The sequence below is a fragment of the Hylobates moloch genome, unplaced genomic scaffold (assembly GCF_009828535.3).
Source record: "Hylobates moloch isolate HMO894 unplaced genomic scaffold, HMol_V3 SCAFFOLD_23, whole genome shotgun sequence".
Taxonomy (NCBI): Eukaryota; Metazoa; Chordata; class Mammalia; order Primates; family Hylobatidae; genus Hylobates; species Hylobates moloch.
The window spans coordinates 38,740,689-38,756,072 of NW_026652298.1; the positions used below are offsets into that span (position 1 = coordinate 38,740,689).

Genomic DNA, 15,384 nt, shown 5'->3' on the forward strand with positions numbered 1-15,384 from the left:
CGTCTGCGGGGCATTGGTGAGGGCCGGCTCCTTCCCTGTCCCGCGCTCCAGGAGGTCGCCGAGACATGACCGGCCAGACCTCTGGGCTCCCCGGCCTAGCGTGTGCGGACGCCGGTGGCGCGGTTTCCGGGCCGAGGTCCCGCGGCTCTACCGAGTGGCCCCCCGCACAGGCCCTGGCAGGCGCATCCTAAGCTCGCGAGGGCCTGCAGCGCCGGGCCTGGCAAACAACTGAAAGCAGGTGCACGAGGCTGGCTCCTGGCCGACCACCCCAAGCCAGCTGGCAGCACTACCCCGCGACGACACTGGATTCTCAGCCGTCCGATTCTGACGAAAAGCAGTTTAGGGCTGTCCCTGAGTAAAACAGGCAACTTCAGCTGCCCTCCGGTTGCAGGGGTTCTATAATGCAAGATGTAACGCACAGTTTTTGTTGTTGAGACAGGGTCTCTGTCTCCCAGGCTGGGGTGCAGTCTCGGCTCACTGCAGCCTCGAACTCCTGGCCTCGGCCTCAGGCTCCCAAGTAGCTGAGACCACAGGTGTGAACCACCATGCCTGGCTAATTAAAAAACAGGTTTTTTGTTTTGTTTTGTTTTGTAGGCATGGTAATGTCATTATGTTGCCCAGGCTGGTCTTGAACCCCTGGCCTCAAGTGATCTGCCCGCCTGGGCCTCCTAAGATACTGGGATTACTGACGTGAGCCACCACGACCAACCTGGGCTGTATATTTCAACTCCGAGCTTTCCAGAATCCAATTTGAAGAGAACTGGTGATAAGATTCAAGTCTTGGCTGGGCGTGGTGGCTCACGCCTGTAATTCCAGCACTTCAGGAGGCCGAGGCGGGTGGATCACCTGAGGTCAGGAGTTCCAAGCCAGCCTGGCCAATATGATGAAACCCTGTCTCTACTAAAAATACAAAAAAATTAGCCAGGCGTGGTGGCATGTGCCCATAATCCCAGCTACCGAGGAGGCTGTTGAGACGGAGTCTCGCTCTGTCGCCCAGGCTGGAGTGCAGTGGCGCAATCTCGGCTCACTGCAAGCTCCGCCTCCCGGGTTCACGGCATTCTCCTGCCTCAGCCTTTCCAAGTAGCTGGGACTATAGGCGCCCGCCACCACGCCCGGCTAATTTTTTGTATTTTTAGTAGAGACGGGGTTTCACCGTGGTCTCGATCTCCTGACCTCGTGATTCGCCCGCCTCGGCCTCCCAAAGTGCTGGGATTACAAGCGTGAGCCACCGCGCCCGGCGTGTGAAACTCTATCTAAAAAAAAATAAAAAAAATTTGAGTCTGCGTGTCATAGAGTAATTGTCCCCTAGTATCCATTGTCCTACTCTGCCATCTTCTCCTTTTAAAAAATAACTGCTTTATCATATCTTCTAGTAGTAACAGAATCCCACCCCCTTCAGCAGGCAGATCACTGTCAAGCTAGGCTTTTATTTCTCAGCCTCTCCTGCAGCAGGATCAGGCTATGTGCCAAAGGTTTCACCAATGAACAAGAGTGAGCACGATGTTGGCAACTTCTGTGTCATGTGCTTAAAAGAAAATTGCTAAATTGTTAACAACTGGTGAAGCGCATTATTCTTTCAAATATTCAGGAGGTTTGAAATTTTCAAAATAAAAGATGCGGTTAAAAAAAAATGGAAATTGCTTGCTCTGTACTTCCTCTCCCCTTTCCCACTGGCTAGACAGTGGATGCCGTGGGGAGCTCCATCAATCATAAAAACAGGCAAAACTTAGGTGCCTGCTACTCAGTGCAGTCTGCCGTCCAGGAGCAGCGGCATCACCTGGGAGCTTGCTAAAAATGCAGAACCTCAGGACTCAGCTGGACTGAGTCAGAATGGGCACTTAATTCAGAATCTGCATTCAACAAGACCCCCATGTGAGCAGCACAGTAGAGTTTGAAAAAACACTCCCTAAGTAACAACAGAGTAACAACATTCTATTGTTTCCACGGGGTGTGTGTGTGTTTGTTTTGAGACCGTGCCCGGCTGTTTCCAGGGTTCTATATATACAGCACCGTTAAGATGAACTGGCAAACAGAACGGCATGTATATCCCTTCAAACTTTACTCTTTTTTTGGGCTGGGCGCGGTGGCTCATGCCTGTAATCCCAGCACTTTGGGAGGCCAAGGTGGGTGGATCATGAGGTCAAGATATCGAGACCATCCTGGCCAACATGGTGAAACCCCGTCACTACTAAAAATACAAAAATTAGCTGGGCGTGGTGGTGCGTGCCTGTAATCCCAGTTACTGAAAGGCTGAGGGGGGAGAATCGCTTGAACTCAGGAGGTGGAGGTTGCAGTGAGCTGAGATCGCGCCACTGCACTCCAGCATGGGACAGAGCAAGACTCCATCTCAAAACAAAACAAAAAAAACCCAAAAACTTGGGCCGCGTGGAGTGGCTCACGCCTGTAATCCCAGCACTTTGGGAGGCCAAGGCAGGCGGATCACGAGGTCAGGAGATCAAGACCATCCTGGCTAATGCAGTGAAACCCCGTCTCTACTAAAAATACAAAAAAATTAGCCGGGCGTGGGGGCGGGTGCCTGTAGTCCCAGCTACTTGGGAGGCTGAGGCAGGAGAATGGCATGAACCCAGAAGGTGGAGCTTGCGGTGAGCCGAGATCACGCCACTGCACTCCAGCCTGGGTGACAGAGTGAGACTCTGTCTCAAAAACAAAAAAAAACAAAAACTTTTTTTGGCCATGCCCGGTGGCTCATGCCTGTAATCCCAGCACTTTGGGAGGCTGACATGGGTGGATCACTTGAGGTGAAGAGTTCGAGACCAGCAGACCAGCCTGGCTAACGTGGTGAAACCCCATCTCTACTAAAAATACAAAAAAAAAAAAAAAATTTGCTCAGCATGGTGGTACATGCCTGTAATCCCAGCTATTCGGGAGTCTGAGACATGAGAATGGCTTGAACCCGGGAGGCCGAGGTTGCAGTGAGCTGAGATCGCACCATCGCACTCCAGCCTGGGCGACAGAGCGACAGTCTCAAAAAAGAAAAAAATACTCTTTTAAAACACAAATGAGAAAATAACTATTTCTCCACGGCTTATGTGTGAGGCATTGTGTTAAACATGTTATGCAAGATCTCATTTATCTTCACAACAGTTCATTCGGTTAGGCACCATGTGTTACTACAGGAGATATTCAAGGTTATTTGTACCCTAAAAAAATTCCACCCTTTCTCTTTGTGTTTGTGGCACAGACTCTACCCCTTGTTGCAGTGTGTTCCCTAACTGGTCTAACCCATTAAGGTCATCCCATTCTCCCTTGGCTCCGTGATGAGTTCAGAGGACCCCTGCCTAAGCAAGTCAAGCAGAGGGACATGTGCGGTCACAGGGATGGTTCAGGAATGGGTTGATCGCCATCGACGTCAGGGCTGATTGGTTCTCCACCTCTTTGCTTTCGTGGTTCGTCTCTCTCTCTCTTTTTTTGCTATGTTTGAGTGTTTCTTCCACTTGATCTAACAGGCTACTCAGTTTGTGCTGACCATTCTCTCCTTGAGTTTATCTATTAAACTTCTGAGTTTCTTTTTTTTTAAGCTTTTTGGTTCCAGAAAGTTTTGCTATAATTGAATCTCTCACAGAAGTTCTGTTTCACCAGAGCCCCTTATTTATGAGAGTCTGTCTGCTCCTTCTCCCTCTGGCTCTAAGGCCTCTTCCAGCGTATTATCGCTTTTCTCCTGCCTATTTACTCATGCCTCCTTTCACCCTCTGGCCATGGGTCTAGCACAGAGACACCTAAAGGCACTCCCGGTGGTGGGAAGCCAGCAGGCTCCTGTAGTGTAGCGACATACCAAGCTGCCAGGCCGTGGCACTTGCCTGTATCCTCATTCCTGTATCTTCAGCTGCACAACCCCCTTTCAGCCTTGGAGATAGGAAGGCAAGCAGGCTTCTCTGACCGAGGGAGAGCAACAAGCTACCATCTACATGGTCAGCCTCTGCCCTTCCTCTCTGAAGTCCCATGAATCTCCACGGCCAAGACTGCTCCTGAAATTAAAGCATTTTAATTTTCATCCTACGCCTCTTCCCGACAATCCCCAAGCTCTCATTTACCCACAGAGGAACTAAGTCCAGTATCCAACCCCAGGTGATTCCAACCACCACCTCCCACAAACCCATGCCCTGCTCTGGATCCTGGCCACCAATGGCCCTACTCAAGCTCTATTTAGGAAAGGTAGTAGATGGACAGGGTTGGGGTGGGAGGAGAGGAGGGACTGGGGATCAGGTTTCCCCACTGAAACCTACACATTCAGGTCAAAAACAATACTGCAACTTACAATCTTGTATACAAATCTGCATACGTTCTGATTATTTCCGTAGAGAAAATTCCTAGAATGTTGGTTCAAATTATTATTATTGTCTGGGTGCAGTGGCTCACACCTGTAATTCCAACACTTTAGGAGGCTGAGGCGGGCAGATCACCTGAGGTTGGGAGTTCGAGACCAGCCTGACCAAGATGGAGAAACCCCGTCTCTACTAAAAATACAAAATTAGCCAGGCGTGGTGGTGCGTGCCTGTAATCCCAGCTACTTGAGAGGCTGAGGCACAAGAATCGCTTCAACCTGGAAGGCGGAGGTTGCAGTGAGCTGAGATCATGCCACTGCACTCCAGCCTGGACAAGAGCGAAACTTTGTCTCAAAAAAAAAAAAAAAAATCATTATTTCATTATTGGAGACAGAGTCTCGCTCTGTTGCCCAGGCTGGAGTGCAGTGGATCTTGGCTCAACGTAGCCTATGCCTCCCAGGTTCAACCGATTCTCTTGCCCCAGCCTCCTGAGGAGATGGGACTACAGGTGCATGCCACCATGCCCAGCTAATTTTTTGTATTTTTAGTAGAGACAGGGTTTCACCATGTTGCACAGGCTGGTCCTGAACTCCTGAGCTCAGGCAATTTGCCTGGCTCAGCCTCCCAAAGTGCTAGGATTACAGCCGTGAGTAAAATTATTTTTAATTAACCATATTTAACTTTGGAAACAAACCCTAGATTGCCTGCCAGAAAGTTTTACCAATTTATTCTCATACCAAGAGTGTGAAGACTCTGCACCCACTACAGCAGGGCAAACGGCCCACAGCCTCACCAACATAGGGGATTAGTCTTTTTTAATTTTTTTGAGACAAGGTCTCACTCTATCACCCAAGTTGGAGTGCAGTGGCATGATCATGGCTTACTGCAGCGTCGACCTCCTGGTCTCAAGTGATCCTCCCACCTCAGCCTCCCCAGTAGCTGGGAGTACAGGCACGCACCACCACACCCGGCTAATTTTTCATTTTTTTGTAGAGACTGAGTCTCACTATGTTGCCCAGGCTGGTCTCGAACTCCTGGTGCAAGTGATCTGACCACCTTACCTCCCAAAGTGCTGGGATTACTGGTGTGAGCCACCATGCTCAACCAAGCATTCTTTTTTTTTTTTTTTTTTTTTTCCTGAGACAGGGTCTTGCTCTGCCACCCAGCTGGAGTGCAGTGACACGATCTCGGCTCACTGCAACTTCTGCCTCCTGGGCTCAAGTGATTCTCGTGCCTCAGCCTCCCGAGTAGCTGGGACTACAGGCATCTGCCACCATGCCCGGTTAATTTTTTGTATTTTTAGTAGAGACAGGGTTTCACCATGTTGCCCAGGCTGGTCTCAGATGCCTGAGCTCAGGCAATCTGCCCACCTCAGCCTCCCAAAGTGCTAGGATTACAGGCATAAGTAAAATTAGTTTTAATTAACCACATTTAACTTTGGAAACAAACCCTACATTGACTGCCAGAAAGTTTTACCAATTTATTCTCATACCAAGAGTGTGAAGACTCTACACCCACTACAGCAGGGCAAAAGGCCCACAGCCTCACCAACATAGGGGATTAGTCTTTTTTAATTTTTTTGAGACAAAGTCTCACTCTATCATCCAAGTTGGAGTAAAGTGGCGTGGTCACAGCTTACCGCAGCGTCAACCTCCTGCTCTCAAGTGATCCTCCCACCTCAGCCTCCCCACTAGCTGGGAGTACACGCATGCGCCACCACACCTGGCTAATTTTTTATTTTTTGTAGAGACAGAGTCTCACTATGTTGCCCAGGCTGGTCTCGAACTCCTGGTGCAAGTGATCTGACCACCTTACCTCCTAAAGTGCTGGGATTCTGGGATTACTGGTGTGAGCCACCACGCTCAGCCAAGTATTCTTTTTTTTTTTTTTGAGACAGGGTCTTGCTCTGTCCCCCAGGCTGGGGTGCAGTGGTGTGGTTTCAGCTCACTGCAATTTCTGCCTCCTGGGCTCAAGTGATTCTGCTGCCTTAGCCTCCCGAGTAGCTGGGACTACAGGTGCCTCCTACCAAGCCTCACTAGTTTTTGCATTTTTTGTAGAGACGAGGTTTTGCCATGTTGCCCAGGCTGGTCTCCAACTCCTGAGCTCAGGTGATCCACCCACCTCGGCCTCCCAAAGTGCTAGGATTACAGGCGCGAGCCACCACACCTGGCCAGGTATTATTGTTTACCTTTCTGCAATCTAAGTGAAAAAGGTCTCATTGTTTTAATCCACATTTCTCAGTTAAGTTTGATCATCTTTTCTATTTTTGAGTCATTTATATGTCATCTTTTATAATGAGTGTTACAGATGTATCTAACATATTTTGGTTTAACTTCGGGGGTTTTCTGACAGTAAACATTTTTATTTTTAGAAGTAATGCATTCCTGTGGTAAATTATTTTAAAGCAAAACAAAAGGATACATTGGTGAAAAATAAGTTACCCTCCCTCCAACTCAGTACCCAAGTTCTCCAGCTAACTCATCTTACCATTTTCCTGGTATCCATTCAGAGATATTATTTACATGGACAAGTACTATATTTTCATAAATAGAAGGCGTGCAAGTGAAATGGAGGCTGAGCTTAGATACTGGATTCTTTTCATTTCTTCCTTCCCCATTCCAGGTATAAATGGTGACCAAGGAAATGTGTGATTACACACATCCTGCCTTTGAGGAGTTACGTGATGACAAGACGATCTGATAAGCACTGCAACAGAGGTGTTTCCTGTACAAACAACAATGGAGCTTCTAGAATGGAACAGAGTGAATGCATTATTTACTAAGTGTCTGCTATATGCTAAACACTGAGTTATAATTCCTCCTGTATGTTCTAACTTACTTCTAACTTACAATGCTTGTACTGTGTATTCTAATTTACAATGGCCTTGAAAGTTCAGTATTGTTGTCCTCATTTTACAGATGATGAAACACCCACCCAAGGCCTCTATACCATGCAGAATGATGCCTCTCTCCAGTGGCTGCCCTGAGCACATGCCATGAAGAATGAAAGCCAGGAGACAAAGGAACAAACTGGTTCATCATTAAAACCCATATGCTTTCCCTTGGATCACAACTTTCTTTTTTTTTTTTTTTTTTGAGACAAAGTCTCACTCTGTCGCCCAGGCTGGAGTGCAGTGGCGCAATCTCAGCTCACTGTAAACTCCATCTCCCGGGTTCACACCATTCTCCTGCCTCAGCCTCCCGAGTAGCTGGGACCACAGGTGCCCGCCACCACGCTGGGCTAATTTTTTGTATTTTTAGTACAGATGGCGTTTCACCATGTTAGCCAGGATGGTCTCGATCTCCTGACCTCATGATCCACCCACCTTGGCCTCCCAAAGTGCTGGGATTACAGGCGTGAGCCACCGCGCCCAGCAGGATCACAACTTTTCTGACTCACCCAGGAAGAAATCCACGAGCTTCCAAGAGCAGCCTTTCTAGGCAGACCCTGAAAACATTTTTCCCAGGGTCCCAGAAACAAATCATGAACAAACCACTTCATGGCAAGCCCTGTCGCTTGCTGACCAGCCTCTGCTCTGCCTGGGAGGCCTCCAGACCACCCCAGGAGCACTCCCAGAAGGGCAGAAAAGCTCCATGAGACTGGCACGAGGGACAGTGAATTATCCAAACTAATGGTTCTGAAGGGTTTATTAATGTATGCATAGATCAAAACCCTTTCAGTCAGGAGCCAAATATTTTGCTTCCAAAGAAGTTCTTTGGTTCCTTCTTTTTTTTTTTTTTTTTTTTTTTGAGACGATGTATTAGTCTGTTTTCACACTGCTGATAAAGACATACTGGAGACTGGGCAATTTACAAAAAAGAGGTTTAATAGACTCACAGTTCCACGTGGCTGGGGAGGCCTCACAATTATGGTGGAAGGTAAAAGGCATGCCTCACATAGTGGCAGACTAAAGAGAGCTTCTGCAGGGAAACTCCCCTTTTTAAAAACCATTGGATCTCATGAGACTTATTCACTATCACGAGAACAGCATGGGAAAGACCTGCCCCATGATTCGATTACCTCCCACCGGGTCCCTCCCATAACATATGGGAATTCAAGATGAGATTTGGGTGGGGACACAGCCAAACCATATCAGATGGAGTCTCACTCTGTCGCCCAGGCTGGAGTGCAGTGGCGCGATCTCAGCTCACTGCAACCTCCATCTCCTGAGTTCAAGCAATTCTTCTGCCTTAGCCTCCCGAGTAGCTGGGACTACAGTTGGGCGCCACCACGCCTGGCTAAATTTTTTTTTTTTTTTCTCAGATGGAGTCTCGCTCTGTCGCCTACTCTGGAGTACAGTGGTGCGATCTCGGCTCACTGCAACCGTCGCCTCCCAGGTTCATGCCATTCTCCTGCCTCAGCCTCCCAAGTACCTGGGACTACAGGTGCCCACCACCGTGCCCGGCTAATTTTTTGTATTTTTAGTAGAGACGGGGTTTCACCGTGTTAGCCAGGATGGTCTCGATCTCCTGACCTCATGATCCGCCCGCCTCGGTCTCCCAAAGTGTTGGGATTACAGGCGTGAGCCACCTCGCCCGGCATGCCCAGCTAAGTTTTTGTAGTTTTTAGTAGAGATGGGGTTTCAACACGTTGGGCAGGCTGGTCTCGAACTCTTGACCTCAAGAGATCTGCCCACCTCACCTCCTAAAGTGCTGGGATTACAGGCGTGAGCCACTGTGCCCAGCCTTTTGGTTCCTTCTTTATGAGTAGATAATGAAATATAAATTTTTAACAAAAGAAATTCTCCTTTGGTATAAAATGATGCAAGTGTGTAAGACAGATCACCAAAGATGATACTGCTTCCTTTGATTAGAACCAAACCAGAGGTGGCATAGGATGACCACCACGTGGCAACATAGACCAATCTCAGAGGGTCAGGGCAGCACACTGGGAGAGTCTCGTTCTCCACTAACATTGTCAGTGTGCCCTGAGACCGGGCTTACCAATCAGATTCACAAATCTTGTTTACTTGTTTATAGTTTAGAGAGGCTGGCATACTTGTACTGTATCCCTGTGTACCTAACGTAAGAATATACTCATTTACCCTCCTAGCAAAAAAGTGAAAGCATTTGTTTCACTAGACGCCTTCTATCATTCAGTACTAAAAATTAAGAAAATATTTAATACTTTACAGGTCCAAATGGATTTCACTTAAGTAGGCTTCCTCTGACTATGAGGGCATCATTCATAGCAGTACACAGAGGGCTTTGACTCACTCTCTGGAGCTCTTCTCCCAACTCATGCTGGCTCCGCACTTCCTTCCTCCAGGTACAGCCTTTCCGTATGCTGCAGGGGAGAAAGACACAAGGCCATCACTTCACTCCTCGCCATCCCATCTCTACAACTCATAGGCTAGTGAGTGTCAGACAAACCCTGGATCTCAGAATCTCAATCTGATGGGCCCTTTTGGGGAAAAATTAACTATCTAAACATGTAGTTCGCTAAACTACAAAGCAACCCATCTTGTTTTTTTTTTTTTTTTTTTTTTTTTTGAGACAAGGTCTTGCTCTGTCATCCAAGCTGGAGTGCAGTGGCACAATGCTAGCTCACTGCAGCCTCGAACTCCTAGACTCAAGTGATTCTCTTGCTTCAGCCTCTAAAGTAGCTGGAATGATAGGTGTGAGTGACCATGCCCAGCCTCCAACCCATTATTTCTTCTCCGTCCTCACTGTATCTAACCTGCATTCTTTGTACCTCTTACTACCCTCCAGGAGTCTTTGGTTGCAGCGTCTAGTAACAATAATTATTTAGTATGAGTAGGTCAAGAATCTTTCTCTGGAAGCACCTCTGCCTCAGTGACTGAAAAAGAATTCTGTTGGAGTTAATACACAGCAAAGCCAGTTTTTGGTAACAGAATTAACATGTTGAAGGTACGTTTAGAGCTCTGAGTTTTTTTCTGATTAAAAGACTCCTATTAGTTTCAAGTCAAGGCTAAATGAAACTAAAAAGACTCCTATCCAGCTAGAAGTTGTGCTAATTTGAAAACTGTGTGAACCTCTTGTTCTTGCAGGCATGAGTTGCAGCCATTGTTCCCTTATAAGACTGGAGACTACGTAGCAACAGTTTTCTAACTGCTCAGTCAAGCATTCTGAACACCAGTAAGAAAGCCTCTTGCAGAAGCTGGGAGAAAGATAATCTTGCTTACCTAGACTCCCTTGGTGTAGGTGAGAAGGCTCCGTGTCAATTTCCGATCAGTATCAACTTCTCATGAAGGATACAGTAAAGGCCATAAGAACCAGAGCCATACTTATGTTTAAGTAATAGACCTTAAAAGGCAGTACCATCTGGGAATGGAAAACACACCAAACGTAGTGAGCAATTCATTCTGGAAATCATGTTAAACATTGCCAGGGAAGATACCCCATTTACCCTGAAGTGATTACACATTGCATGCCTGCATCAAAACATTTCATGTACCACATAAATATATACACCTACTATGTACCAATAAAAATTAAAAATATAACTACCACTAACATTTTAACGTATAGTCTTCAAAAGCAACTTTGTTATTATTTTTGTTTCATAACCAATTTTACTCCCAAAAACGAGTATCTTTCCATTTCAATATACAGCTGCATCATCATAAAAAAATCACTAGGGAAAAAATATACACTTAAGAGTAGGGGCCGGGGGCAGGGGCTCACACCTATAATCCCAGCACTTTAGGAGGCCAAGGCGGGCAGATCACGAGGTCAGGAGTTCGAGATCAGCTTGGCCAGTATGGGGAAATCCGGTCCTCTACTAAAAATACAAAAATTCACCAGGCATGGTGGTGCGCACCTGTAGTCCCAGCTACTCAGGAGGCTGAGCCAGAAGAATTGCTTGAACCCGGGAGATGGAGGTTGCAGTGAGTAGGCCAGGTGCGGTGGCTCATGCTTGTAATCCCAGCACTTTGGGAGGCTGACGTGGGCGGATCACTTAAGGCCAGGAGTTTGAGACTCCTGGTTAACGTGGCAAAACTGCATCTCTACTAAAAATACAAAAATTAAACGGGTGTGGTGGCATGCGCCCGTCATCCCATCTACTCTGGTGGCTGAGGCACAAGAATCACTTGAACCCAGGAGGCGGAAGTTGCAATGAGCAGACATTGCACCACTGCACTCCAGCCTGGGCAACAGTGAGACTGTCTCAAAAAAAATAAAAAATAATAAAGAGTAAATAGTGGTGATCTCTGGGTGACAGGAATGTGGTGCTATTTTTTCCCCTGTACTTTCTAACTTTCTTTTCTTTTCTTTTTTTTTTTTTTTTTGAGATGGAGTCTCGCTCTGTCTGTCACCCAGGCTGGAGTGCAGTGGAGCTCACTGCAAGCTCCGCCTCCAGGGTTCACGCCATTCTCCTGCCTCAGCCTCTCCAGTAGCTGGGACTACAGGCGCCCGCCACCACGCCGGGCTAATTTTTTGTATTTTTAGTAGAGACGGGGTTTCATCATGTTAGCCAGGATGGTCTCGATCTCCTGACCTTGTGATTTGCCCACCTCGGCCTCCCAAAGTGCTCGGATTATAGGCGTGAGCCACTGCGCCCAGCCTTTTCTAACTTTCTAAAATGCACATATACTGCTTTTGTAATGATGCTATTTTTAATATTTTTAAAAAGATAATTTTCAGAGAAAGCAGATGCTGGGCTATAGAAATAATTTCAATACAAAAACAGGTTGTAGTTGTTATTACTAGTACCATGTTAAAGACAGAAATGGAAAAACTTGCAAAAGATTGTCGTGGAAGGATTTTTAAATTTTGATGACTAAAATATGTTACTTGAACATATAGTGGGTATATAGTCAAGCATTTGTGATTTTTTACAAAATTGAGTTAGGGATATAATGCAATCTAATTTTTCAATCTTGGTCTATCTTGGACTTTGTATGTCATCTCTTTATTTTCAGGAAGGGAAAGCTTTCAAGCTTCCTCCTTCTTTTCTACTTGTTTATAGTTTTGATAGCTCTTAGGAAAGACAGTCTAGAGAAGATTTTTTCCTCTCCCATTTCAGGTATATCCCTCTCTCTGGTAATCCACTGAGTTAATACCACATGCTTCATTTAAAAGCATCGGAAACTGTGTTTATTTCTTTGTAATTATGGCAACAGGATTTAAAGAAGAGAGCCATGGGAGACTCTTGTTCTTGGTGAAAGAGCCAGGAATCCAGATAAGGAGAATCTCAGACTACAATGAGACACTGCTGATGGAAGAAGAGCATTAAATAGGCCAGGCGCGGTGGCTCACGCTTGTAATCCCAGCACTTTGGGAGGCGGAGGTGGGTGGATCATGAGGTCATGAGATTGAGACCATCCTGGCCACCATGATGAAACCCCATCTCTACTAAAAATACACACACACAAAAAAAAGTTAGCCGGGCATGGTGGCGGGCACCTGTAGTCCCAGCTACTCGGGAGGCTTAGGCAGGAGAATCACTTGAACCTGGGAGGCAGAGGTTGCAGTGAGTCAAGATTGTGCCACTGCACTCCAGCCTGGATACAGAGTGAGACTCTGTCTCAAAAAAAAAAAAAAAAAAAAAAAAAGATAAGCACAAACCAAGAAGGGAAAGATGACTACGTCAACAACACAGTGACTCAATAATGAACATTTCCTTGGCTTACACCTCCATATATAGGCTATTAGCTCTTCTTCAACATATATGCTTTGGACTGGTCTAGCCTGTAAGGCAAGTTTGTTCTTACCATTCTTCCACCTGTCCTGGAAGCACCTTTACTGGGACTTCCCAGCTACCTCTTTTGTGATCCATCCCCACAAGGTCTAGCTCTTAGTTAGCTGTCAAGAGATATCATTTGTGGCAGATACTGCTAGTTTCTTATCTAACTTACTTTCCACATCTCTTTTTTTCATTTATAACAAAGCCTTGATTTTGTCCAGGTAGATTATCATGGGAGGCTGGGTCCTTCCCCTAGTGACAGGGGCTGAAGCATGATGGGCCCCAAACAATGATGATATTTATTCTTGGTAATAACTAGTTTAGGATGGGTACATGACACAATATATGTCTGTATATTTTACCTGGATTCTATTGTCAACTTTACCAACACGCTAAGGGTGACAGAGAAGCACTGGGACCTTGATGTTGTCACTGGGCCACCGAATTAACTAACTCCTTTGAACATCCTTTCGGTGGGTTTTCTGTTACTTGTAGCTGAAACTATCCTATCAGATATTCCACAAAATCACATTACCTAAGTTGTCAAATCTCCTAATATTGTTTTAATAACCATGCAGCCATTCATTAAGCTTTTAGATACAGGAATGTGCCTGGCACTGGAATAAGGAAATATGTTGAGACTTTTCAGGCTTTTCTATCAAGGTACCTATCATTTTCGTCTTTTTTATTCCCCAAACACCTTTGTAAACTGGCAATTTCTTTCACTTACATTATCTTATAATCTTTGAAATTACCCTCTGAGTTAGCCCAGAGAGGCATTCTGAGCTGTTTTCAGCCGAGGAAAGCAAAGTTGTAAACTGGCCAAGATTACCAACCAATCGGTGGCAGAGCTTGGGACGGAGCTCAATTTTCCAATTCCAAATCTCTACACCAGGGCACTCCCTCCTCCCCCTGCACACAATAGGAAATGACTGGCTCTAGGGTAGGCTGAATGTGAGGTATCTGGGGGCGAACAACGTCCCGCGACGCAAATCTGCGGCTCTATTCCCGCGTGGGATTCTCTGTGACTAGGAAGCTGACGCGGCTCGGTTAGGCTGCAGCTGCGGGTACAATACGTAATGCCTCTAGAACATTGAGTCAGAGCCTAGCAACCTGGCCTACACCGATGTGAACGTTGTGAACGTACAAAAAGATACTCCTTCATGTTCCACGGCCCCCCCATCAGCTCAAGACACAAAGGACAGCTCAAGCCCAGGCTAGGCCCGAATCCCCGGCTTCTCAATCACCTCGTTCTGGCCAGACCGAAATTTCAGGCCTACAGGGCACCGTTGGCCGAACCCACATTTTGTTACCGATTTTCTTTCGAGTTCCAGTGTCTCCCAGTCTTCTTTCTGTCCTTCTTCTCGGAAACATTACGTCCCTCTGGGGTCACCCTAAGACCCTACTTCAGCGGGTAAACAGGCCCGGAGCTCACGGGGGAGACCCCGCCAGCGGAAGCGGAAATGCTTGCTTAGAGAAAAGGAGGAAAACTACCTCTCGCAGCTGCCCAGTGGCTACAGGTCCTCAGATAAGGTGTTCAATTGGTCAACACAAAAGAAGGACTTCCCCTTCGGGAGAACTCCGACCAATCAAAGGGAAGGGTGGCGGATAGGGCTGGGGGCGGGTCGCTTCCGGCGGCTTTTCTCGCAGCTCCTGCGTAAAGGAGCATGAGAGCGTGGGAGTTTTGCAGTGGCCGTGCCGTTCTTCGTAGCGTCTCGGTCAGGCGTCGCTTTCTGCAGCTCCTGTCCGGGAGCGCGAGGCCTGTCATTAACTGCGGAGCGGTAAGTGGGCCCCTTTCGAGGCCGGGCCAGGAGGAGGAGCAGTCGGCGTAGGTTTTTAAGGGGGGTTCGGGGGGAATCGAGGGAGGTTAGGGGTATTGGAAGAACTTGGCAGCAGAATTGATCCGTTTAAGAACTGTTCTCTCCCTCCGCAGCTTTGTCTCGAAGTCTCTGTGGCGTCTTGAAGAAGGCATTCTCCACCTGCCAAATGGCGTCCATGCCCCCGACGCCCGAGGCCCAGGTGAGTCGAGGTACCTTTTTCGTCCAAGTTTATTGCTGCTTTCGGTCTCTGCCTGACCCCCTCCTTTGGAGGAGAGTTGGGCATGCCTGTTGTGGTAGGAGTGCGCCTGAGCCCCAAATAGCCCTTTGATCAAGCGTTCTTCTTTCCAAGACCAGACATATAGAAGTGGTTTACCAACTTCCTTCTTTCAGAACTACCAACTGGGAGCAGGGCCCTGTGGAGGAATCTCTGAGAGGGTTTCTCAGTGTCTTATCTGTTTTGTTTTGTTTGGAGATAAGGTCTGGCCTTGTCGCTGGAGTGTTGCTTGTCTGGCTGGAATGCAGTGCTGATATCATAGCTCCGTCTGGAACTCAGGGAATCCTCGCGCCTCAGCCTCTCGAGTATCTGAGAGGCGCGCATACCACAGTGTCTGGCTACTTTTAAAAATTCTTTT

General features: G+C 47.2%; 3 protein-coding genes across 6 annotated transcripts in view; 1 reads left to right on the forward strand and 2 right to left on the reverse strand.

Moving 5' to 3' along the window:
- The window catches only part of NAA60 (N-alpha-acetyltransferase 60, NatF catalytic subunit), a 36,714-nt gene extending 27,143 nt beyond the window's left edge, over window positions 1-9,571 (reverse strand). Inside the window, exons 1-2 of one of the 3 annotated variants that reach the window (XM_032145479.2) lie at window positions 9,500-9,571; window positions 3,819-3,986 (exon numbers count right to left, since the gene is read on the reverse strand). The gene's annotated coding sequence lies outside the window, so the exon portion shown is untranslated. Of the gene's footprint in view, window positions 1-3,818; window positions 3,987-6,770; window positions 6,796-9,499 lie in introns of those variants that run through there. The other 2 variants (XM_058433918.1, XM_032145476.2) reach the window with 2 other exon arrangements.
- Window positions 9,572-10,458: 887 nt separating this feature from the next.
- The window catches only part of ZNF174 (zinc finger protein 174), a 46,668-nt gene continuing 41,742 nt past the window's right edge, over window positions 10,459-15,384 (reverse strand). The window contains exon 3 of the mRNA XM_058433916.1: window positions 10,459-10,567. Coding sequence (XP_058289899.1) covers window positions 10,551-10,567 — 17 coding nt within the window. The 3' untranslated portion in view covers window positions 10,459-10,550. The remainder of the gene's footprint in view (window positions 10,568-15,384) is intronic.
- Window positions 14,351-15,384, forward strand: part of ZNF597 (zinc finger protein 597) — a 7,250-nt gene continuing 6,216 nt past the window's right edge. Inside the window, exons 1-2 of one of the 2 annotated variants that reach the window (XM_058433913.1) lie at window positions 14,351-14,465; window positions 14,866-14,951. In XM_058433913.1, the coding sequence (XP_058289896.1) occupies window positions 14,919-14,951 (33 nt within the window). In that variant the 5' untranslated portion in view covers window positions 14,351-14,465; window positions 14,866-14,918. Of the gene's footprint in view, window positions 14,466-14,568; window positions 14,714-14,865; window positions 14,952-15,384 lie in introns of those variants that run through there. The other variant, XM_032145481.2, reaches the window with a different exon arrangement.